General features: G+C 34.6%; 1 protein-coding gene and 1 long non-coding RNA gene across 12 annotated transcripts; one reads left to right on the top strand and one right to left on the bottom strand.

The window, feature by feature from the left end:
• Positions 1-2,434: 2,434 nt before the first annotated feature.
• On the bottom strand, positions 2,435-4,621 carry LOC120274995. Its single transcript, XR_005541026.1, has 4 exons — positions 4,446-4,621; positions 4,010-4,182; positions 2,806-3,002; positions 2,435-2,508 (listed from the first exon to the last, which is right to left on the bottom strand). It is a non-coding gene; the product is annotated as an uncharacterized LOC120274995 (long non-coding RNA).
• A 12,529-nt stretch (positions 4,622-17,150) lies between these two features.
• Positions 17,151-24,736, top strand: LOC120274993. 11 transcript variants are annotated; one of them, XM_039281519.1, is made up of 9 exons: positions 17,151-17,237; positions 17,608-17,785; positions 18,027-18,181; positions 19,955-20,024; positions 20,483-20,526; positions 20,614-20,673; positions 23,309-23,352; positions 23,457-23,506; positions 24,064-24,429. In XM_039281519.1, the coding sequence occupies exons 5-9, from the start codon at positions 20,499-20,501 to the stop codon at positions 24,185-24,187; spliced, it is 306 nt and encodes a 101-aa protein (XP_039137453.1). In that variant the 5' UTR covers positions 17,151-17,237; positions 17,608-17,785; positions 18,027-18,181; positions 19,955-20,024; positions 20,483-20,498; the 3' UTR covers positions 24,188-24,429. The 11 variants fall into 11 exon arrangements, 4 of the variants coding, with proteins under 4 accessions (XP_039137453.1, XP_039137454.1, XP_039137455.1 ...); XM_039281520.1 differs by lacking the exon at positions 17,608-17,785; XR_005541025.1 differs by lacking the exon at positions 17,151-17,237 and having other exon boundaries at positions 17,381-17,785; positions 19,955-20,526; positions 22,167-23,352; positions 24,064-24,207; positions 24,378-24,736.
• Positions 24,737-26,648: the final 1,912 nt, after the last annotated feature.

Raw genomic sequence — 26,648 nt, forward strand, 5'->3', positions numbered from 1 at the left:
AATGTCTTTAGCTTTCAAAGAGAAATGTATCAAACACAAACACTGTTTGACATGCTTATAAAAAAAAAAATTAAGGATTTGAATCTCTTTTCCCTCCAACAGCTTGTTTATATTGTTAAAAACCAAAACAAAAAAAACTAAATCAATTACAAATTCATAAAACAAATAAATATTTAAAATAAAGTACACAAATACATACTAGTCCAAATGAAAAAAAAACACTTAGACTAGTAGACATATATATAGTTAAAAATAATCTTTATATTATTATTATTATTATTATTATTATTATTATTATTATGACAACTACAACTAGAGGTGGGCACGGGCTCATTAACCGGCCCGGCGGGCCTGACCCATCGGGTTGTGGTTCACCGGCCCACTGACCCGGACCCGACTCGGCTGGGTGTAGAACCCGCTAGGCCAGGTTGGCCCATTGAACACGGCGGGTATGGGTCACAGGAAGCCGGGCCCGGAACCGGCCCGGCTTCCATGTTGACCCGGCGGGGCGGGCCGAGTTGGCCCACCCGATTAAAAACATTAAAAAATTCTAAAAAATTCAGAAAATTCAGAAAAAATAGGAAAAAAAATCAGAAAATTCAAAAACGAGTTAGGGCCGGTGGGTAGGCCCACTGGCCCATAGGTTGGGGCAAGTCCAACCCGTAACCGGCTCGTCTCCATGACGGGCCGGTTCCGGGCCGGGTTGTCGGACGGCCAGTGCCCACCTCTAACTACAATAATGAACACTACACCAAATGAGGGGTTTTGAGGCAGTTTTCAAAGTTTTAACTGCTTCCATAGCTAAAATAACAAGTGTAGAAGTGGTTATAAACGCCTTTACACCAAATAATTTCTTATCCTACTCAATTGATTTAGAGGTGGTTAATAATTTCTTATGGTTGTAACGGCCTTTGTACCCTAATAATTTCTTATTCTTTTCAATTGATTTAGAGGTAGTTATAACCGCCTCTAAAAACTATTATTTTTTTCTAACATGTTCATACTTATAAAAACCAGATTATAATCACCTCTAAATTTATTCTTTAGTTGAATTAAATTTTTAATTTATTTTTTTCTACTAATAATAAATAAATTTGTTTTAACTTGTAAATAAAAACATGAATCTTTTCAATATATTTAAAAAGTATTCTAAATTAAATTTTTAGAAACTTTAATTGACAAGTAATGAGCTCAAATGCAATGTATTTTGATTAATAACAAAATATAAAGAGTTTTACACTATTTGTCTATATTTATTACAAAATATTTTTTTGCTTAATTACTTAAAGTAAAAAACTTCTTGTATCCTCTTAATCTTCAACCCTCACGATCTTTAACCATTTTTAACCATTAATTCTCCTACATAAGTATACAAACATTATCAAATAAAGAAACAAAAGATGGATTGACTTGTCAGCAGCACAAGGGATGCAATGTAAAGAAGCAAAAGATGGATTGACTTGTCAACCAACTAATAGGATTGAAGGACCTCCACTCAGCATTAAAGTAGCTGGGAGATCTCTCACCGTCACTGCAGCCAATGAGAGCTTAGTTTAATGTAACCTTTATGGCTTTTCTAGTACTAGGTTTTAATTAACGTTGTTTTGTATTAGAACTCTAAAGTCATGATGAAGAACTTTTTTGAAAGCTTTTAATAGATTTGGTTTAGCCCAATAGGAAGTATGGGCAAAATATTCTCTCTGAAAAACAGCTCCACCTTTTAACTTTGTATCTTTCTGGTTACTGAAACTGTATCCTTTTGGGTACTGAATTTTGACAGTGCGATCCTGAACATGTACGTCTCCCTTTTTGCTTACCAGTCTTAGTTTTCAGTTTGTTTTCCTTGTCTCATGGTTTCTCCTTCGATTGGAGGAGCGCAAGCAGGAATCGAAGACCGATCGAGTTTGTGCCATTTGTAATCGAGGATCAGGTCGTTGGTAAATCTTTATTTATCAGCTTTCATAGTTTTCTCAGAAAAGAAAGATCTTTCAAAATGGATTCCATGTTGTTGATCTTATGCAGGTTTGTGGATCATTTGAAAGAGTTTCCCGGTGTTTTTACGTGTTTGTTGGGTAATGGTGACCATCGCTTTGATGATGGCCATGTCACTCTTCATGAGTCTCTCTCAACGCCAGGAGAGAGGACGAGAGCGGTTGCGGGTGTCATCAAATGCTTGAGAGAATTGATTCCAGGTATCAGCAGTGAGGTATTCGTTGTCACTTCATTATATGTTTTTGTAGTTTTTAATACAAAGTAAACCTTTGTTTTTAAATTGTTCTATGCTAACATTTCTCAGTGTTGTTGATAAATCTACAAACAGCATTACCCCGTGACATCTTCTTTTGGGGTACCTGCATTCTTCTCTCTTGAACGTGCGGCTGCTCCTTACTTTGGCATAAAGGTTTTCTGTTCCTTCTGAAGTAATTTTTTTTGGTTTTTTTTTTTTGTCTTTCCCAGTGCTTGCCAATGTATTCTAATGGAAGTGCTTGACTTGATTGCATATGGTTTCTGAACAAGAAAAGAAAGTGTTTTATGCCTGCGTGGGATTTTTATGCTTGATTGATTTTATTCTCTACCTAGTCAAGTTCATTGATGACTTTTAGTTTGTAATGTTCTGGTCTTTCGAGCATGTACATTTTTGAAGTTCTAGTTATCATATCTACAATTTAGCAATCTTGCTGTTCAGTTTGTAATGTTGTAACAGTTTCAGGTCCTTCAGAATGACAATTTGTGAACCAGCATCTCATAAAAAAAGAGATAAGATATTCAAATCAAATTAAAGAGATAGGTACCAGTAAGAATCACCTGATCAACACGCAACTGGTTACTCAGAATTTCAATCATTCTCATATCAGCAGGAACTTTGCAACCAACCATTTTATAAAAGGTCAAATCCGAACTTGATATAATAGAACACTTACACGCCAAAAGCCATATCATCATACCTCAACTTCAACAACATCACTAGGAACTAACTGTGGCAGGGAGCATCGAGAAACAACCTACAATCATTCATTCAGGAAATTAGAAGCTGTCCACAAACGGAAGCAACTAGTATGACCAAAATCATCAGTAGAGTAAGCAATAATAAAATAGTGTTGTAACAGGCTATTGACAATGATATCATATTCTTCCATCTATAGGTATTACCAAGGCCAAGAATCAACATGACTTTCATGCTCCATACAAATTACCAAGGCCAAGAATCAACATGACTTTCATGCTCCATACAAATTCCAACGGAAACAAAGAAAGGCAAATAAGATAACCATCTTCCAGCAAAGAAATGAAATATTACATCAAAATTGTAGTGTGACTTCAGATTCTGATTTAAATTTTGTTCAGAAGTGACGTCTACAGAATCTCCAGGTGACATGGCATATTTATGACATGCATGCCCTATTGAATGAAAGGTTATTGAATTTCATACAACTCAATGCAATCACATCTCCTTGTAATAACAGCAATTCCTTGAGAGAAAGATGAATTAAGGAAAAATGTGATAACCACTTTTAATCCTAATCTAACTCCATCATTTTGAATAAGAAAAATTTTCACACCCATGAACTTAAACTCAGGCATATATTTCATTGATTTAAACATTTAAATCAGGACACATGCATCATGAAAAAATATTGGTCCATCACATGCTAGGCAAAAGAACTCAATCCAGGGCATTGCCTGGCTACATGAACAATTTAAAGATCCACAGCAGGGGCTGGACTAGCAATGTACCAGTTCAAGAATCAAAGCTTAAAATGTACTTACCATATAATAGTAAATAAAATGATATCGTGGTCAACAATGAATACTAATGAAGGTAAATGCAATGAGCTAGCTACATGGACTCCAACTCATATATCACAAGAAAAATGAATAAAATGGACTCTAATTCAATAATGATAGTAGAATATGCACAAAATAAGGAACTATAAATTCACCCTCCCAAAGATATGAGAACTAGAATAAGCAGGAGTTACGGAAACTACACGAAAGGAAACAGACTCACCTTCTCTGGGTCATTACCCTTGTCCAGATGATTCTTGATGGCGGCCTTCTTATAAGCTTTTTTCAACTCATCTTGGCTCGCATTCTGCGAGACGCCAAGAATCTCATAATACTTGGTATTATTACTCCTCCTTGATGAATGACCAAACATTGTCTCTGATCTCCACGAATCCTCTACACGAAAGCAAATTCGCAAGCAATCACATACAAATCAAATCAAAAACCAATTTTCCAAAACCTAGATCGAAGAATAAAATTCAAAATCAAGAACCCAACCCAAACATCCCATCCAATACAGCATGCTTCAAATTAATTCAAAAAAATTACCAAAATTCAACTCAAAAAAGGAACCAAAGTGCTCCCACCTTGAATTCACATCAAAATCTACCAAAAAACACACAAAATTTAAATCACAGAGACAAAAACAAAGGGTTTACCAAGCGGAGTGAGCGCGCAGATGAACTCCCGATTCGAATCGGGAGAATCGAAGCCCTAATCCGAAATTTTTTTTTTTTGCTCTTTTGTTTATCTTTGAATTTGGGAAACCTCGAGCGGCGTTTGCGTTTATAGAGACTTGGGTTCGCAGACACAAAGAGGGAGAGATTTTTTTAGAGGGGTTTTGTTAAACCGGTTATGTATTAGTATAAAAAAAATATTCGATTATCGAGGTGGTTTTTTAAAAACCCCTCTAAACATGCTCTTCTAAAAATTAAAAATAATGTAGTGGCAGTAGAAATAGTTAATGTTAGGTTTTATATGGCCAAATAACATCTTCATCCCCTTGCAATTAGGGTTAGGTCTGGGGCTAGGATTACGGTTTCTTAGAATCCAAGATGCTCTTCGACCTCGTCGGTGGTGGAGGTGGTGGCGATGGTCATCGAAGGGCTTAAATAGGGGGTATTTATTTTCTTTTGGTTAACCTTTTCCCTTTTTCATTTGATGCTGATCAATGACTTTCATCGCATGGCGGACCTGGAATTTAGCTCAGACGCTAAATAAAAGTTTAATATTCTCATATTCGATCACCCTTTTAATTTTTCTAAGATTACTCAACCATGTGCTCTCCTTAGTTCAACTACGACCAAAGTGGCGTAACCAAAACTCACTCCATGAAGGGGTGTTAAAGTCAATTACTGTCATTATGATGGATGTTATGAATGAGCCATGAATTTTATTAAAACTTAAAAATTTTAGTAATTTTAAATAAGAAAAAAATTTTCATTACTGAATTTTTTACATTTGTCATGCCACATTATCAATTTATTTTTTTCTTAATTATTAAAAAAAATTATAAAGTTTAGAACATTGTTTTTTTTATAATTTTTAAAATTTTCACAATTTTTTTGAAAAAAAAAACTTGTTTTAATTACTAAAATTATTAAAAACTTAATATGGTAACCTCTAGGATTTGAACCAGGGTGGGCTCACATCATTCAACTCTCACAAACCACTCAAGCCCATGTCCATTACTTGTTAGCTAGATACAAATAAAATATTATTAAACATTAATATTTGTATAAAAAAATTTATTGGACACAGTTCTTCTAAGGTTTTCCTGTCGGCCAGCCCGGGCTTCAGCCCTGGCTGCCACCCATGTGGGTCCGCCCCTGACTTCCATGGTTAAGGGAGCTTTTATTCTCACCTGGCTGGGTTTTGGATTTCTCATCCTCATCGAAGGCATCGTCTTAGTTGCTTAACGTATGCATTGTTTAGCATTGAATGTGTGCAAATACAAAAATTATAAAATGCTTGAAGCTGCAACATGCTTTGTAAGCTTACCAATTGGACAGAGCATGTTTAGAAGAGTTTACCTTTCTTTCCCAGGTTGCATCAGACTTCACCTTTATTTCTTGCATGATTTTGATAATGCTAATATTTAGAAGAGTTTTGCTTGTGCTACAACAAGGGAAGTGGACATTGCTTGATTCTTAGTGTACATTTGCGGGTAAAATTTTTCATGTAGTCACTGTGTTATGGCGGATTTCCACTTTGATCATCGTGTTTCAATTTGTTTCTTTTTGGTCATTAGTTATCAATTTGTTTTCACCGGTTGGTCACTTGGGGCTTTCCGGCCCAATTTGAATGACGTGGCCGCCGGAAATGCCACGTCATTATTTTTTTAATATTTCTCTCATCCCAGCTGGAGAGAGGATGCTGACTCGGCTAACATAACCCCAGTCAGGATGCTGACTCAACTCATTTAATCCTAGTCAGCATCCAACTAATCTTCTCCTTTCCCATTCTATGCTAGGGTTCATCCTTCCAAACCGAGAGAGAAAGGGGAATTCGATCCGAGAGAGAAAGGGGAGACATCCGATCCGAGAGAGTAACCACGCTGTTTTTTCTCCATTAGTGCTGAAGCGAGGAGAGGAGACACGCGGTTTTTTCTCCATCAATGCTGAAGCGAGGAGAGGAACCACATGTTATCGTGGTAGCTGAGTAGAGTGTACAACCTCAATCGGGAATCCGAGGACAGTGTAGAAATTTGTTCATGTGTGCCTGAAGTTCTTTTTTTTGTTTATAATTTTCATGTAACTATTTTTTTGTGGACTGGCAAATGGTTCACTTCTCATGTAAATATATTTTTCTGGAACGGCAAATGGTTGTTTTAATGATCGAGCTTTGGCAGTCATTGAGAAAAGATTCGTAGTGGTTGTATTGATTTCATTTATGCAGTTAAATGGATTGATTCTTACTCGGAAGGTCATCTGAGACTTGTCATTCTTACTCACAAGGACATCTGAGACTTCTCAATTGATTTAGTATTTTGCAGGACATCTAAGATGAGCAATAACTTGTGAAGGGATTTAGTATTTGCAATATATGTCAGATGAGAAATAACTTGTCTGTTTATAGTTTTCCTACAAAATTGAAGTCAGAATCTGAATAAAAATTAATAAGAATGAATCCTGGGAATGTAGAAGAGAACATCAGCTGAATACAATTGTCTTCATACAATCATAATAAATATACAATTGATATACAATTGATTCCTGGGAATTCCAGTACAAAATTGGCTGAATACAAGAGAACATTAACTTTTCTGTTTTCAGTTTTTCTACAGAATTGAGGTCAAAAACTGAATAAAAATTAATAAGAATGAATCCTGGTAATGTAGAATAGAACATCGACTAAATACAATTGCCTTTCATACAATCAAAATAAATATACAATTGATTCTCGGAATTCGAAAGTACAAAATTGGTCGAATACTATTTTCGCTAGAATTCCAAAGATGTAATTGGTCGATCGTAATTGTCGCTAGAATTCCAAGACTAAAATTTAAAAACACACAAAACACTGCTGTAGTTTTTGAATACCATTTTTACAACCACAAAACAAAGCTGACAGTTGTGGTCCCTGCAAAATTTTAAAAGAATTAAATGCAGTAGAGCTGTATTTTTTTAATACCATTTTGACAACCACAAAACACAGCTGACAGTTCCCCAAGACCACTATTCTGATCCATGCAAAAAATTTTAAAACAAGCACATGCTCTTCTGCATAGCACCCCCTTTTATTACAGTTCTTTATGGTCTCCCAGATGCATTGTTCCCTCCAAGCCCTGGTGGAAGCCAAACTTTCCTTTTTTTTCCCAGTTTGAGTTGGTTTGGTTTTCGCTTCTAAATTTCTGTCCACCCCTTGATTGTTGATTGGTGTTGGTCTTGCTGGAAAATGCTTTCTCGCTTGGCTTTTGGAGAGGAGTTGGTCTTGTATCACCAGTGTAGGCAAAATGTTCCTCTCCAAGCTTCCATCTCCATCTCCAACTGTTGTTGCGGGATAGGTTTGCTCAGTAGTTACTCCTACCTGCAATTTTCAGAGAATTAAATGCTTCATCAAATATATGTTGCACATCTCCGCAAGTATTAAAAAGATACCTGTGGCACTTGTGCATCTGCCTGAGTCCCAATTGTTGTAGGAGTGCTGAAGATAACCTGAGGAGATATTTTCCTAGGTAACTGCTTCCTTGCTTGCCCTTTGAACAGAAGTTGTTTTTTCACTCCCCTTGAGGGCAATTTTCCCACATTTATGTTTCCACCTCCAAATGCTTTCACGGTTGTTGTTTGATTAGTGGTTTGACCTACCTGATAATTTCATAGAAACAATTTTTCATCATAAATCTGTTGCAAAACAATTTTGTAAAATAAATCAACTACCTGTATGTTAGGTGAAGCTGCCTGGCTTCCACTTGCGGGGGTGGTTTGCTCAGTGGTTACTCCTACCTGCAATTTTTATATAATTAAATGCTTCATCAAATATATCTTGCACATCTCCTCAAGTATTAAAAAAAGATACCTGTGGCACTTTTGCATCTGCCTGAGTCCCAATTGTTGTAGGAGTGCTGAAGATAACCTGAGGAGATATTTTCCTAGGTAACTGCTTCCTTGCTTGCCCTTTGGACAGAAGTTGTTTTTCCATTCCCCTTGAGGGCAATTTTCCCACATTTATGTTTCCACCTCCAACTGCCTAAGAATTTCATATAAACAATTTTTCATCATAAATCTGCTGTAAAACAATTTTGTTAATTAAATCAACTACCTGTATATTAGGTGAAGCTGCCTGGCTTCCACTTGCTGGAGGCCTCTGCATATCATGTTCTGCAGTTGTAATTTCCTGGGTATATATGATCAGCCCATGTTGAGGAATGTTACTCATCTACATTAAAACAGATAAGTTTTGTGCATATTATATGAACATGTTTTGTCCTGCGCATGCCTTTCCAAAAATCAGTAAACATACCTCCATAACATTGGTGAAGTGATCCTGAAGAACATGTGGATCAATTGTGTCCATAGGATCTATGTCAGTTCTATCACCCTGCATCAAAACAAATAAAACTATTGGCATATTTGAAAAGATATATTATAGTTAAATTTGTTCTGATTGTACTTGTTGATTATGTGCCTCTTCAGCTGTGTTGTGCCTCTGTCCTTGTCCCTGTGAGTATCACATTGTTAGAGTAATGATAAACAGAAAGCAGCTAAAATGTTTAATAAAATCATAAAATGCTCACCTGCTGGCCATGGTACCTCCTGTTATGCCCAATAGCTCCACAAACACTGCAAGTCTTGCTGTGGCCTTTCCTACTGACCTTCCCTTTAGTGAATCCAGTGGGTTCTTCAAGAGGATCCTTTCTCCTCATCATTGGTTTCCTGCCCCTGTTCTTGTTTGCTGGTTCTGGGGGTATGATTGGAGCTTGTGGACTCTTTGGCCAACAGTTTGCATCTTGTGTTGGGTTTAATATATGGTTATATGTGGCCAGGAAAGTACTAACTTTATAACACTCATCTATGTAATCTTCGGGGTTTTTTTTGTTGTAATACAAGGCTGATATTGCATGGCAACAGGGAATACCTGTCAGTTGCCACTTCCTACATGTGCAACACATTTCCTTGCAGTCAACAATAAATTGCCCATCTAAACATGCAACTTGGTACTTGTCACCACCTGACCAAGTTGTCTTGCATGACCAACTTAATTGTTTGCCCTTTTCTAGCTTGTTAACAATTTTAGGACAATGCTGTGTGGTGCATTTATTCATTAAATCTCTTCTCTTTTGGATCCTAACCATTAGCTGTGTTCGGATCATCTCATTAAGACTAACTATCCCTTTTGTCCTGGCTTCAAGTATTTGGCTGTTAAAGCATTCGCATAAATTGTTAAGCAACATGTCACACTTAAATTTTGATTTGAAGTGCGACCTGCTCCAATGGACAGGGTCAATATTTTTCATGAAATTGTAGGCTGCTACTGACTTATCTTTGAGTGCTTCCATTGCCATGTTAAATGCAGGGATGTAACTACTCCTAGCACAAGCCCATAAATGGTCCTTAAGACCTTTACCTCTAAATTTTTTCCTAAAGTTTGTATGTATATGTCTCACACAGAATCGATGTTCACTGTGAGGGAAGATTTCCTCAATTGCATTTAGAAGGCCCTAATGGAAGATCCATTCACCAGCAAACATTCACAGGACAAGGTACAAAAATTAAAATTCAACACATAGAAACATACTATGATTCAAATTAAAATTCAGCACATATAGCATACTATGAGTCAAATGAAAATTAATTCAGCACATACAAACATACAACCCATGCAAAGTAAAATTCAGAGCATATAACATACTATGCTTCAAATTGGTGATTAGTTAGCACATAGAGCATACTATGATTCAAAGGATAATTAATTCAACACATAGCAACATACAGCCCATTCAAAGTAAAATTCAGCACATCTAAACATACTATGATTCAACATATAGAAACATACAGCCCATTCTAATTAAAATCCAGTCAGCACATAGAGCATACTATGATTCAAAGGATAATTAAATCAGCACATAGAAACATACTATGATTTAAAAGATAATAAACAAACTAAACTTAGTAATATTTTCTTTACCTTCTGCCTGTCACTCATGAAACACCAGTGATGAGAGTTGCTAATCTCTAAATCTTCAGCCAACAATTCCAGAAACCACACCCAATTATCGAAGTTTTCCCTGTCCACCACTGCCCATGCTATTGGATAGATGCAATCATTTGCATCTATGCCAACGGCTGTAAGTAGCTGACCCCCATAGTATCCCTTCAAGAAACAACCATCGACAGATATAACTTGCCTACAACCTGCTAGGAATCCTGCTCTGAGTGGGGATAAGCACACATACATTGCTGAAAACACACCCTCATTGCATCTAAACTTGATTGTGGACTGAGGGTGTGTCCTAAGCAATTCCAATCTATAATCATACAACCTACACATTTGTGTGTGCTCATCCCCATCAAGCATTCTAATTCCCAACAAGTATATAAAAGAAAGATCAGGTAAATAATATTATTGATCCATCTAAGAAAATATTAAGCAAACAATTTCAAAAAGTAAGATATACTTGCTGATGTACCTTATTGCAATATTTTTGGCCCTCCAAGCTTTTAATCTGCTTATGTTTGTTTGCTGGTTGGTCCTCACAGCTTGTATTATACCTGAAAGCTTCCAAGATGGGTCTGCTCTGAACTGCTCCAGGTATTCTTCTGCTATCCACTTCGCACTGACATGCCTTATATTATGGTCACGTGTACATTCATGCTTGAGATGGCCAGCCTTGATCTGAATTGTGTTCTTATCATGCATCATTGGTGAAGCCCACAGGTAAAATGGACATCCTTTTTTACAATATGCCCTACACCTGACTTTACTGTTTGGTTTGAAGTTCATAACAACCTCGTTTCTTTATCCCATAGTTTTTTTCAACGCTTGCTTGAACTCGTGCAAAAACTTCTAAACTTCATCCCTATTTTAAAATGAGGATCTTTCATATCTGCCTGTTCTCTAAATTCAGAATATTTGGGCTTTGGAATCTTGATACATTCTTCATCGCTTGAAGAACATGATTGCACTCATCGAATCAAGCATAGTCGGGCCCTCAGACATCCCGCTGGCCATCATCTACCACCCGCCAACATTCACATGAGCATCATATCCTTGATTAGCGCAGTAATTCCTTTCATCCCCTTCATCACCTTCACCCTCGACATCGCCTTCATCGCCTCGCGCCTTCACATCTAAGACTATACTCGAGTCATGAATATCACTCTGCATCACTTTCCCTGCCCATCTCCCTCGACCTCTTGCCCTTCATTATCCCCAGTACACCTTTATTGATCACATGATCTTCGAGGATCTCTTCCCCCGTCCCACTTTCAGAGCCCAAATGTTCTTCAGCAGCATCAAGATCTTCATCTCCAGCTTCTTCTTGCAATTCATCATCCTCCAAACTTTTACCATATACATGTTCTTCACCACCATCAAGGTCTTCATCCCCAGCATCTATGAGCTCTTCCTCAACTTCATCTAGTTCATCTTCTACATTAGCCTCAGCGCCTTCACGTAATTGCCTACACTTGCAACATTTCCTGAATTGTTCGGGACCAATGGGATCATCCATCGTAACAACCTTCACATAAACACTTGCAATCCCTGCTCCGCCTCCCCACACTTGAAGCCATCGGGATGACATCCCGAGTCGATTTTTAATTCTTTCAATCTTGCTACTTGACTACTCTTCTCATTCCACCATAAGCTGCACCCATCTACATGAATCTTCAAATCTCTGGCCATATCTAAAATCTCCAATCTAGATATGAAATCAGCATCACAAAAATCTACAAAGCCTGCCATCCTATAATCACTCCAATTTGCAATGTCATCCATCCCATAGTGCATTTGTATTGTAAAAAAATCGGCAAAGGGCACTGGATGAAAACAATGGAAATTATTATAAGAAATAATAAAACATATATAAATTACAACCAGTACATCATACATACAATACATACAAGTATGCCATACAAACACAGCCAGGACAACCAAGCAATTAACAAAACATGAACAACTATCAAGAGTATATAAAGGAACATCACATTTCAAGCATGCTAAACTCAGTTGAATATACATCATATTTGGGCTAGTTTTTGCAGGTTATGGAGAGGATAACAACTGGGTCCCAATAAGAACTACAGATTAAGATAAGGACAAAATGGTAAGAATCAAGAAAGATTGAAGAAGTAAATTAACGTGGAAAGGAAAATAAATTGAAAATGGACAAGAATAACTTACCATATTCTGGTGCTGCGCCTTCCACGTCTCTTATATTCCAACAGTTCGGCATTATGACCAACTATGGTCGTCACCGGTTAGCCCTAACTTTAGTCGTCAGAAATTCAGGACTTCTTCTTCCTCTTCTCGCTTCAGCACTGATGGAGAAAAAACTGTGTGCTTCGAGTGAGTGTCTCCCCTTTCTCTCTCGGATCGAATTCCCCTTTCTCTCTCGGTTTGGAAGGATGAACCCTAGCATAGAATGGGAAAGGAGAAGATTAGTTGGATGCTGACTAGGATTAAATGAGCTGAGTCAGCATCCTGACTGGGGTTATGTTAGCCGAGTCAGCATCCTCTCTCCACGGGATGAGAGAAATATTAAAAAATAATGACGTGGCATTTCCAGTGCCACGCTATTCAAATTAGCCGGAAAGCCCCAAGTGACCAACCGGTGAAAACAAATTGATAACTAATGACCAAAAAGAAACAAATTGAAACACGATGATCAAAGTGGAAATCCGCCATAACACAGTGACTACATGAAAAATTTACCCGTACATTTGCCTTAGATTTGTTGCCTCATATATTGCTTTTCTTATTTGTGTTATTGTTTTTCGCAGTCTAATTCATTTATTAGTTAGACTAGTGTCACCGGAGCAAGTGTACTTTTAGATCAATTGCCTGGCTTTATCTAAAGTCAATGCATAATCGGATTTCCATAGAAACTTATCTCGTATTCTATGAAATCATATATATACTTGCATAAGATCCTTCTAGAGTAGCAGTTCTATTTGGATTGTAGTCTTAAATGGAAGAAAATCCCTCCTTTATCAAGAAAGTGACTAATTGAACTACATTAAGCTGACATAATTTTTATCCAGCAAGCCAGTAGAGCTGTTAGACTTGGTTACCTTTTTTTTCTTGGCAAGTGGTCAGTCTTGCCATAAAGAGGGGGGCAGTAATAAGGATTAGTCCAATAAGGCCTCGAAGAAGATACATAAGAGCAATTTTGAGGAACTCATGGCTCTTCTAAACTGTTCAATCCTTCAAGATGTGTTTATTTTTTAAATTTTTTTTATGGGCATATTTTCATGTATCTTATTTAGGTTGAAGAAACGCTGCAATTTCATCCTATACCATCTTAATATCATTTATGAATTATATAATGACAAACGTTGGAGCTCCTTCAACAAGCAAAACTTTGAGTTGCAGCAAAATTTGAAGAGAAAAGGTATTCATCAGGGAAATTACTCTTATATTGTCATTGATGTATTTCATTTTCTGTTTCGCTATACACAGGACTATTACACAAAAACCTTGGAGGATTTAGACGCCAAACTATAGGAATAACAGGTTAGGTTCTCCAATTTTATGACCTCTTGACTTATTTGCACTAAATGAAAAATTATATGGGTAGTTTTGGATCCAGGGCTGACCCAATAATCATAAAATTCCAATTACCCAATTGGTAAGATTGCAGAGCATGTTGCAGCTTCAAGCATTTTATAAGCATGTTGCTTCCAAATGGTGAATGCGTGCCACTTATTGGACAAAATTTAGAGTGAATTGTATTCCTTGAAGTAATTTGTAGCTCTTATGCATATGCTTTGATTAATACATGTTGCATTAAACTAGGCAAAAAGACTTAAGTTAATGTTCTACTTATGGCATTTAATAATGGCCCATGCATATAAATCACGTTTCAATTATTAAATTTTATTTTTGTTGTGTTGTTTTACCAACCAATGCATATCCTTTTCTTCCATTGGGAGTGTTATCGATAACTGTGATTTTCATCTTAGGTATGATCTTCTTGAATTTGGTGCTACCTCATTCCTTTCATTGGTTGCTTATATGTGATAACCATTTTGTTATGATGCCCAACAACAATTCAAACAAATACATAAATCAAGAGAATGCTTGCAAGTTTTATACAGGGATCAGGAATGACAAAACTTTTTTAGATCTGCTAGTTGCATCTACTCAAATTTTTCTATCAACTGATCAACCAAATGACCAATAGAACAAAAGTCATTAGATGAATTTGGTCAGTTGTTATTGTTGATGGATCTCAAATTCAAATAGTGATGTTTTTAATGGCAATCTTTTATTGGACATTCTATTACTGATTTCTAAGAGCATTAATATTTTGAGATCATGAGTATTTCAATTACTGATTCTGACACCATGAATGAAACCTATATATTGATGGAATAGGAACCTGATTAATTAGAACTATGGGTTTAAGATCTATAATGTTATAGGTCAATTTTTGTTATATTCACTTACTTGATTAGGTATGAAGAAATAAGTTGGCTTATAAAAGGATAGATTTATCTAACTAATTAGGAAAACAGAGTCTGTGTCTAATAAGAGTTTTTCACATTTTTTGCTAGATAAATAAGTTCAATGCAATTCTTTCTAAGAAATAGGTTGGAATCCTATTTTATTTAAAATTGCTTCACTGATTTGGTTATATCTTTCTTGTAATTTAGTTTCTCTTCAAGTGTTTTCATTTATACACCTTGGATACACACATAAAACCAATTGCTTAGGTCTAGCTATTTACATTTTTGTTCGATTCATGGTTGATTTTAAATGGAGCTTTTTTTCAAAAAACTTTTTTGTGAAGAAGGATGTTATAATGCAACCATATCTCTTTCAACTTCATATTAACAGTTGAAACAGAATTGACTAGTTATAGTTCTGCTTTGTTTGAATACTATCTATAATACCCTTTTGATGTAGGTTAGGCTTATCTTATTGTCCATTTTAATAATTTCATATTGGATTGAAAAAATTTTCATTGTCTAAAAGAGGGTGATGATAACTCTATCTTCTGATTGGTCGGTGGTCCTAGAAATGTTAAAATATATTTACCATTTATCTTATAAAATCATCAAATGAAACATGCATGTTTCACCTTTATGTCTTTCCCAGAGAAATATGAAAGTTGCTTTTTTTTTTTTCACTCTCTCTTTTGTGAAAGTAGAAACTTGCAGCTAGAAATCTCACTCATGTTCGGATGTCATGTGGTCTTACTGGAACCTTCCATGTCACATATGCCCATCATTCTAATTGCTCTGTCTGTTGTTATATATCAAAGTTGAAGCCAAATTCATTTTATCATTGTTCTATAAGAAACTGGGGCTGGTTTAGGGGGTTGTACCTCCATGAGTGAGATTTCTGGTTGTTCTCCTTCCAACTTAGTTATCTCCATTAAAAATCTCATTGCCTTTTAATTAGTTCAATTAAATATATGAATATGTTGAATTTGCTGACTAATTCAACAGTTGACAGTTGTATGTATATGGATATTCAATATATGAGTAGGTCAATGCAATGACTTATTTTCTTCTTAAACATCAAGGTATTAATCTCTTGCATACTCATCTGTCTCTACGCAAAATACATTGATAATTAATGAATAAAAAAATATATAGATAAAGGGTGTCCATTGGATTCATATTTTTTTATTTAAGTTTTTTTTTTTTTGAGGTAGGTTGACAAGCACCGACCCTTAGGGGTGTACGCGAGCGGGGGACTTGCCACGCGTCCTCACTCTCTTTAAACTGGGAAACATGGTCATGGGGAATCAAACTCGCATCTCTCTCAAACGAGGCTCGAGGTACCGCTAGGCCACATGCCCTTTAGTTATTGCATATATACTATAAAATTAACGTTAACTACAAGAAATGTGGATATTCCCTATGTTTTATAGATCTACATAATAAATTTCGTAGCTAAACATGTTGAATTATCTATGATTTATATATTTTGTACAGAAAAATGAATAATTTGAGGCGCCAAAGATTTCCCACCCGCAGGAAGACCAAGGTCTACAAATGATTTTTTTAATTCAAGATTTGTTTTGTAGGTAAAAGAGAGCCTTTCTTTTGGTCTACAAATTATGTCGTAGGGAAAAGATGAGGAAACAATCGAAACTTTGTCTACGAACCAAACTTTCGTAGAGGAAAAGAAATGCTTTAAGGGGCCAAAAATGTCCCACCTGATGGAGAACCAAATCTTTTGAATGATTTCTAGTTGCTAAATTTTTTTTTATAGGTAAGACATCGATTTTATTTGTCACAAAACATATCATAGAGAAAAGAAGTATTAATTTGGAATTCAAATTGTACATCATTGAGTACCAATCTATTGTAAGCTATAAGTATTTATAAATTGATTTCATATTTTGAATATTTATATAATAAGCATTTATAACTATTTATATATCTACTGTGACTCCATTTAAAATATATATATATATATATATATATATATTGGTCCTTTTTAAAAAAAAAAAATATCTACTGTGACTCCGTTTTTGGTCCTCTTTTAGGGCTACACACACATATATGTATATAATTGAGTATATATATATATATATATATATATATATATGTATGTGTAAAACTGATGTGCATTAATTTTTATCTAAAATAAAAATCCTTTTTTGTCTTCAAATTTTATTTTTATAAATAATTAGTTAAAATAAATATGTTTCCTTTTAAGATTTTACCCCTCTTTCTTTCTCTCATATCTACTTGCTGCTCTTCCTCTCCAAAAGCTAGCGTTTTTTCTTTGGACATTAAGATATAAAGTAGAGCATTGCATCTCTCTTACTGGTGAGTGACTTCAATCATAAATTTTTTTCCTTGTTTTATCCCAAAATCGGAACCGATTTCATCTCCCACATTGTGGTGTTTGTGGTAGCTTGTGGTGTTTGCGAGAGAGAAGTCTGGGAGAAATTGAGATCTACTGGTTTTTATCCTTGTTAATTTTTGTTATTGGTAGCTTGTGTTGTTTTGTTTGATGATTTCTGCTTGGATTTTCTTCCAGTGGCTTGTGGATTTGACTTTGTTTTGTTGGTTTCTTTCTTTTTTCTTGTTTCTGTTTCTTGTTTTGCTTGGATTTTTTGTTGAATGGTTTGTGAGCTTCAGTATGTTTTGTTGGATTTGATTGTTTGCATTGCTGATTTCTGCTTGGTTTTTACAGAGTACATCATGGACTTGATTCAGTTTCTTGGATTTGTGCGTTTCGCTGGCTGATTTCTGCTAAGATTTTGGTTGAATATCTTGTCTGCAGGATTATATACCTATTGTGTTTGATAATTTTAGTGCTAATGTTGTTGTGGAAGGGACTACTGTAAATTTAGGCCTATGGGACACTGCTGGTTGGTTTTGTTAGAGAGTGAGAGGAAGGGAGAAATGCTTGAACCATTAATCTCAATGGACAAGCTCATGTATAAATAGATGATGAAGTGTACAAATACGTATAGTGTACATGATCTATACTCATGATATACATACACATATATACATGTATCTAACAGGTTTCTGGTTTTTTTCTTTCGTGTGTTCATTCTTATTGTGGTGAATTAAGCTATTTTTTTAAATTCTTTTGGTTCTGAATAGGGCAAGAGGATTATAATAGATTGAGGCCTTTGAGTTATAGAGCAGCAGATGTGTTTGTGTTTGCTTTCTCATTGGTGAGTTGGGCAAGCTATGAGAATGTGCTTAACAACATTATGCTCCTGGAGTACCAGTGGTTCTTGTTGGCACTAAATTAGGTAAGTTTACTACATCTGAGCAATTAGCATTCACTTTATTTCTGGTTTATTGTAAGAATTGTGGACTAATTTTGGCATTATTTTTGCCATCCTTATATAATCCTTGGTAATCAATAAATACACTGGACTGCTGGCTGTGAGATCCTAAATTTGTTTTAGTTCACAAAAGTTTGAAGAAACTTGTTGAGATCTTGTGTTAGCAAATATGAATTTAGCAAGTATTGCAACAAAGAGATTGTACCATAGGCATTATATGACTGTCCAAAATTATATACATGAGACGAACTTAGGGATGCCAGTGTTTTATGACATGTTACTTTTTTCTGGGAAGAAAGAGAAGCTCTTTGGAGGATTATTAGTGACATGAAAGAGAAAAGCTCTTAATACTAAATATTTGATCCCATTCTTAGTTTGTAGCTGTTGATGGTACACTTGGCGCTTTGAATTTTGGTACTGCTTCGTCATTTCTCTTTGCGGATTTTCATAGTGTATATATCTTCTGTGCATTATTGTTTCTATGTTGGTAATTGTTTGGTGTTTTTTTTTGGGTTTTCTGATTAGCAAACTTCTTCTTGTTAGAAATCCTTCCAATTTTGGGATTGCTTTTCTGGTTTTTGATGAAAATTTTCATATATTTTATTGTGTTTTGCATTGAATTCTACTCCATCTCCGGAAGTAGTAAAGAAATTTCTCCAGTTAAATGTATGATAAGTACCTAAATGAAGGTTTTTTTTTTTTTAAAAAAAAAGGTTTTGTTCTATTCTGTGAATTAGAGGAAGGTTAAAGCATCAATTATTAGTAATTAAATAACATTGTCATGAGTTATAGGCTATGGGGTTTACATGGGAAATGATTCAATTTAGCATGTGAGAAACATTTTTTTTTTCTTGAGCGCATGTGAGGAGTGGCGTCCAGCATTAAAAACATTATTATATTACATGTAACTTTTATTCTTCTTATAAATAACATTTTTTTAATAACATGAATAAACCACCATAATTCATTAGAAAGGAAGATTATAGTTCTTTGTCCCACCACAGAACACAACATGAAAAGATTATAAACTCAAGAAGATATAACATTGTTTGTCATGCTGATTATTTATTTTTGGCAATGCAAACCGAATTGCGACGAAGAATTAAACTGAAGTTCAAACTGAACTCGAAGAAGATGCAATATTGTTTGAAATGCTGATTATTTATTTTTAAAGCCACAAAACAAATTGCAATGAGAATTAAGCTGTAGACTGGCAATCAGGTTGCCTTTGTGGAATAGCATCTTGGAATGAATAATGTCTTTTTCATAGATTGTATTTATTTTTCCTAGGAATCTCTATGAAGTTTTTGCTATGTTTAATGCGCCATTCTGAATTAATTCCTACTTGCAAATGCATGGATTCATCAAATACAATGCCAGGATTTGTGAGAATTGGATGAATCTCTTACATGTACTTTGGTCAAAATTTGAACCAATCAAAACATTGATGCCCTCCTAGGATTTTATTTTATTTTATTTTTCCATGGATTGAAACCTCAATCTTTGACAGGAGAGAAATGAAATGCAACTCTCCTAGGTTTAGCTCTGTTCAATGTTCCATTTTGAATTAATTCAACTGTTGCAATTGCACGGACAACAACTATCACCAGATGATAAGTAAATTTATTAAGTACAAAGCTAGGATTTGTGTGAATTGAATTAGTTTCTCCACTCAGTATTTGATTAAAACAATAAATCCAAATATAAAATTGTGCATAATGTGTTTACTACCTGCAGAACTACTCATCCATCATATCTCTGCATCCCGAGAGCATCGAAGGCAGGCCAGGAACTCATAGCATCGAAGGCAAGCCAATATATACTAAATGTTTGGTCCCATTCAGCAACATTCTTTGTGTTTGTTTACTTCTAGTCTTTCTGAACTAAAAAAATCTGAATGTTTGTTTATGTGTTCTTTTGTTTTCATTTTCTATGACGACTGTTGATATACTTCTATCTGTTAAAAATCCAAGTGGGAAATTATTCAATTTCTTGTTTTCATCAAATCAAATCATAGCAGATGTTAATATTGTAATCATAGGCTGCAGGTGCTAATGGTTAAGCTCTTTGTGAGTAAATAAATGTTGTTTATTTGTTCTATTGTTTTCTTTATTTCTCTATGTTACTGTTGATATACATAAATATATATATATATATATCTGTTGAAAATTGAAGTGAGATAATTTTCAAGTGCATGTTTCCATCAAATTAAATTGTAGCATGTGATAATTTTCAAGTATGTGTTTCCGTCAAATTAAATGGCAGATATTAGGAGCAAAATATGATGAGCATGAAGCAAATAGTCAAAGGTATTATATGATTATGTTTATTACATTATGATGCAACTTAATAAAGTTTTTATTTGACATTTTTTATTTTTTATTTTTTTTTTGCAGTGGAGATGGACAAGGTGATCACCAAGTTTGATCACTATATGGTGGTTGTAATTTTTTCAGGTGTGGTATCTTTGACATTTACTTCTTTTTGCTTGGATAACAAACATATTCTAAGAGTAACTCTTAAATAAAAATTTAAGATTTGATTTTTTTTGTTTTTTGATGAAATAGTATGTATTATATATAGTAATTTTATTTTATAATTTACTGCAGGAAGTTAATATGTTTTGCCAAAGGAGTGGGACATAAATTCTCATAGATTATTTTTTTTATGGTACTTTGGTCTTTTGATGCTTTTGTATTTGGATGGTAACTTAGGTTTTGGAATGATTGTAGACAAATGGTTATATTGAACATTTTATTTTTGGATTCAATGTTAGCAAATTAATATTTGGAATGGATACCTTTGAATTCAATATTTATATTAACAATGAATTATTAGTACGATTTTTTATATTAATATTGCAATGAAAATTTAAACCATTGCCTACGATTTGTTAGGCATTGACTGCAAAAATAATTGTAGCTAAAGTATGATAAAATAAGATAAAGTCACTACGGATATAAAATTGTAGACAAATCCCACAATTCTCTAAGAAAATTATCGTAGATAAAGCCTAATGGAACAACACAAATCCACTATTCTCAACAAAATTTTTCGTAACTAAATTTCGTAGAGAATTAAGGAAGCCATTGCCTACAATTTTATTCGTAGCCAATCATCTTTTCCCTCAACGATTTTTTAAATTTAGCCACAAATTTTGTTTACATTTCTCTACGAAATTAATGTAGAGAAAAGTTCCAATTTCGGCTACGAAAATAGGAAATCATAGCTAAATCCTATTACCTACGGGGGTGTTCTCTACGTTTAGCTCTATGATTGTTTTTCGTAGATAATAATGTTTACCTACGATTGTAATATATTTCCCTACGAATGTTTACCGTAGAAATTAGTCAAGTTTCTTGTAGTATATATTGCATGTGCCATCTTGAAAATCTTTTTCTTTGTCAGTATATATATGCCTCGCCTATTCAATCCCTGATCCTTTTTTATTATTTTGGAATTAAACCTATATATATATATATATATTAAATTTCCTACTCTAGTTAGTGATAACCTCCCAATCGCTTATCATATTTAAAATGAATTGATGGTAGAATTGAACAGAAATGGTTCCATTTTACATTGACTTAAGAACATTGGTTAGGAGCTTAATGAAGAGTTTGTGGAAAATAATTAAAGTGTGAAAAGCATGATGAATGCGCCATTGCTTACTTTAATTGTCTTCCCATCAATTATTGATGAGGCAGGTGCTAATGTAATTCAGAAATTTATAGCAGAACTTTCCTTGTCAAAATTAAAACTTTATCTGAAACTAATTGAGTTATGCACTTTCATCCTTAGTTGGTAGAATAATTAAAAGAAAAAAGATGATAATTTCCATCACTTGTGTTCCTATTACCTTTTTGGTAGCAGTTCTCCTTGGATTTGTGTAGGATGTTTGTTTATTGTGTCATCTTAAATTGATTGCTGGTAATGTTTTGGCCTGCAGAAAGTGGACTTGGTGGGTTTTTGTTGAAATTATAGCAAGGGAAACTGGTGTTTATGTGGAAAATTTGGAAGGATTATAGCTTTCTATTATAGTGGCAGATTGAGAGGTGGAGTTTGACTGCTTTGGCATCCCAATATCTGGGATGTATTGAAGTCCTCGAATTTGAACAGATATTAACTTGTTTTGGAAGACATTATTTGTAAGTTTCCTACTAAGGCATCTGAACCTCTACATGGATCTGGCATCATGAAGTTTTATATATCCCATACTTGTAGAAAATATGCTGTTTAGGCCAACAATTCTTATGTCACTCAGTCTATAATCATGATTATATTAAATATTAATCATTTGGTTTACATCACTCATTTAGTTGTTTCAGGTGTTCATTATTTGCTGACCTGTATCTTGCCATTAATAGTTTTTCTTTTTTTTTTCAAATATGTGTGTGTCTTTCCAGTCTCATTAGATGTCAGTAAAACCTATGTTAAAAGTGAGTTTACCTTAACTTTTTCGATCATAGATTAACTTAACTCTTTCAATCATTGTCATACCTCTTGGGCCCAATCGAAACTAGTCCTGCCTTGTTTCAAAAATGTATTTAAATGTGTTGCTATATGCACAAGCTTGAATAATTACACTCGTAGGATATCCATGCTCTTGTTCTCATTCTAAAACTTAGTTTGTCTAGTGCTTATGTGTATATGCATGCTTTTCTTTGTAGTTTTCGTTAGTGTTGTCACTATGTGGACTTCTTGACTGGGATTGGTTACTTGTGTTTGTTCATCGGTTATGATTCCAGTTAGAGCTAAGAGGTCCTTCTAAATTATCAGTATAGCCCTTTCCTATGAAGACTGGTCAAAATATCGGGCAAGTTCAAGTTGTACCTTTTGGCCATAGCATCACCCTTAGTTTACCTTTATGTATTGTGATCTATTTGGGAAGCCAATAGATATGATCTAATGTTACAGACATCCATGCCAAACAAATTTATTTACGTGTATGTTTGGGAAAGGTAACCTCTTTTTAAGTGTTGCAATAGAATAATAAATGTTAATTTTCTTGATCAACTGATACTTTAATAGTTCGCATTGATAGAATTCTGATATCAGTGTAATGCAAGTCTGTGATTTTGGTCTCTCGAGGTTGGAGCACAGCCATTTTATCATCAAAGTCAACCGTTGGAATGGTGAGATCTAGTCTTTGCTCTACTACATTTAGAAAATTATTATTTCTAGTCTGTCTAACTTCTCACATTTAAATCTCTAAATCTCTAGCTTTATTTTGTTTTAGCCTGAATGGATGGCGCCAGGGGTGTTGCACAATGAACCATCAAATGAGAAGTGAGTTTCCTATATTAAAACCCTCTTTTTTTTTTTTTTTGGCTACAGAGATGTCACAACAACTAATAAGACAAAAACAACACAGCAGTAAACTAATGAAGGATGAACAAGTTAACCGCAACATATGATAAATTAAAAAAGAATTATCTATAATTTACTTCTGTTATATTATCTATGCTATATCTATAGTTATCTATAGTTATCTATAGATATGCTTATCTATAGTTACACTTAAGAACCTTATTATTTCCTAGACATTTGGCATTCTTTGATGTGTTTGTTAACTTGAGCCGTTCCCTCGTGATGCTCTGAGGATCCCTTGGTTTGGTAGGAACCTAATGCAGGTGGTGGGTGTTGTTGGCTTCTAGGATCACCATCTGGAGATTCCAAAAGAGGTTGATCCTCTCGTAGCCAAAATAATCTGGCAGTGCTGGCAATATTAATAATGATATGAACTATGCATACATAACATTTAAGTTTTTTATATATATGTATTGTAGAATTGTATTAATTCTGATTTGTTCTCAACCTTTGCTTTTTGTGAAATGAACATGTAGAGATCCAAACTTGCGGCCTTCCTTTGCGGATCTCACAACAGCTCTCAAGTCTTTACAACGGCTTGTTGTCCCTCTGCTTATCAGGATGCGCAAAACCCACCTTTGGCACAAGAAATACCAGTAAACACAATGCCTTGAACAACGGTAAATAAGCTAAGAGTATCCATCCTGTTTATTACTTTTTGTAGTGCTTAGTAGTGCCCTTAAATCAGGAGATGTGAAGTGAAATGCTAGTTTAGTTTGCCTTTTGGGCAAGAGCAAAAATTAATGCCCACTTGGCCTGTGTTTATTTTTTCCTTGTGGAGATTGTATAGGAATGCTCTTTATGGCTATTCAGTATATATTGGCACTCACAAGTCCGGAGAACTTGCAGAGGCTTGTAGGAGTTTCTTAGGGTGTTTTCGGTGCTTTGTACCCAATTGAAAACCAGGGACATTATATAGACGAAAATGGGAGGACCCTATGGCTGATTCTGACGGAAGGGAGTGCGCCCGGGTTGAGTGTAATTAAGTTGTGTAAATAATAGTGATGATACTTTGAGTTATTGAAGAATGTGGTCTCAGGAATCTTTAAGAACTAGATTCCATTTCCTGATTGAATGAATGAATGAATGAATGAATGGAGGAAATGAAAAAGAGAATATGACATTGTTATATTGGTGCCTGCAGTACTGTTGCTGGAATTAAATTTATATATGAAACATTGGATGTTCTTGCTGTGCCATTTGATTTGTGAATATTTTCATCTGACGATGGTAAACCATTAAGCTCCATGCGAACTTATGCGTTGTCTACTCTGTTTTCATTGTTGTGTTTTATCAAAATGTTTGTACCTTCAGGTCTTCAAGGGAAATTAAAAACAGGAAAATCTGCCAAGCATTGGAAAGGTCTTGTAAATTTATCATCTTTCCAAAATAAAAAAAATTGAGAATGTTACAAATAAAAAACACCAGGCAAAATGGTTAAATAAAGATTTGGAGAATGTAGAGGTGACATTTGATAATAGGGATACATCAGTCTTTAATGATTGGATAAGTGATGAATTCTGTTTAAGAAAAAACTGCTCAATGTGTGATGAGCAATTCAATCATATAATAAATATTGATGAATATGACATAATCTTTCAGCTGTCCAAATTTTGCCTCATCGAATTGTTCGCTCGATCAAAATTATGCCTTGCCAAACTTATCCTCTCTTGTTCCCTAATCTGGATTCAACTTGAGAATTTGTTAATGCTCTTCAGTAGCATTGCGAAATCAAAGCTTTGATTGATCATCAGATTGTTGGATCTTCAAAGAGATTGATGATCTGGTTCTCATTTTCCTCAAGTTGTCGAATACTTGCTATACTCAAGGAAGCTCCATGCACTTCATTCCCATCAGCACGCTAACAACACATTTGTCCACACCTGCAGAAAAAGTAAATAAATAAATAAATAAAGTAGGAAAAATAAATAAATAATATATCATATCACACTTATTAGAAATATGTCATGAATATCTAAGCAAAATAATTCAACTCTAAATAAACAAAACAACACAAAATTGTGATAGAAACATCACCTTATCATAAACTGTTGTAACAAAAGACCCAATGCTTCTTTAGTATTCTGGTATTAAACTTTTGATCCTCGAACAAGTTTGCCTTGGCTTGATGAGTAGAATCTTGCTATCACTACCGAATAGATAAAGAATCTCCACGCATCTTGATCTCAATGAAAACTCTTTTTTGAAGTGCCAAAGCCTCCTTTTCCATAAATAGCTTTACCAACTGTAGCAACACATTTATCAATTAACACCTTCTTTTGCCTTTGTTTTGCTCTTTAACCTGCCAAAAGAAAAAGAGAAAAAATACACAAAAAAAAGCACAATAGTAACACCAAAAACAAAGTTAGGTTTGAAAGCCCTTCATTTAGACCATTATGCACATTAACAAAACTAAGGCTTTCAAAGTTTGACAAAGTCCACAATTAATCCTTAGCAATATGCAAGTGAAAATATCAAATAAACAATATTTCACATATATATATATATATATATATATATATATATATATAGCTTCCAACATGCTAACAAAGCACAACTTACTTGAAAATATAGTTTGAATGAAAAGATACAACTCAGCGGCTTAATGTCTTCAATCGATCAACTTTCAAGCCGGACTTAACTTAGAAAAATACAAAAGATAATAATGGTAAGCAGATCTCAAACTTGGGAAACCAAATAATAATAGGTCTTCACCACAGCAAATAAAACCAATCAAAGTGTTCAGATTTCGAGAAGAAAACCCGAAACAACACAAGCAATCCGGAGCATAGTGCCACGAGTAACTTTGGTAGATCAGCGATTAATCGCAAGAAAGTTTGTAGTTCGAGAAGCTTTTTGGAGATGTGAAAACCTAGGAAATTAAAGACACATCAAATGGATGACATGATTTTCTCAAAGTTATAAGTTTGCACATTGAATCTGAAGAAAGATAAGAAAAGAAAAAGAACATTTTCTCCTAATAAATGTTGATCTTACTTGGTTTGAGCATGAGATGATCTCTAACTTGTATAGACAAAAACAGAGAAAACTCAAAGACCTT

The sequence above is a fragment of the Dioscorea cayenensis genome, chromosome 13, assembly GCF_009730915.1.
Source record: "Dioscorea cayenensis subsp. rotundata cultivar TDr96_F1 chromosome 13, TDr96_F1_v2_PseudoChromosome.rev07_lg8_w22 25.fasta, whole genome shotgun sequence".
Lineage (NCBI taxonomy): Eukaryota > Viridiplantae > Streptophyta > Magnoliopsida > Dioscoreales > Dioscoreaceae > Dioscorea > Dioscorea cayenensis.

Bases quoted from the DNA above. Each gene is read 5' to 3' on its own strand.
- LOC120274993 (XM_039281519.1), top strand. From the start codon at position 20,499: ATGATGAGCATGAAGCAAATAGTCAAAG. The intron at 23,353-23,456 runs GTGAGATCTAGT...ATTTTGTTTTAG, and splicing joins CAAAGTCAACCGTTGGAATG to CCTGAATGGATGGCGCCAGG. The intron at 23,507-24,063 runs GTGAGTTTCCTA...ATGAACATGTAG, and splicing joins AATGAACCATCAAATGAGAA to AGATCCAAACTTGCGGCCTT.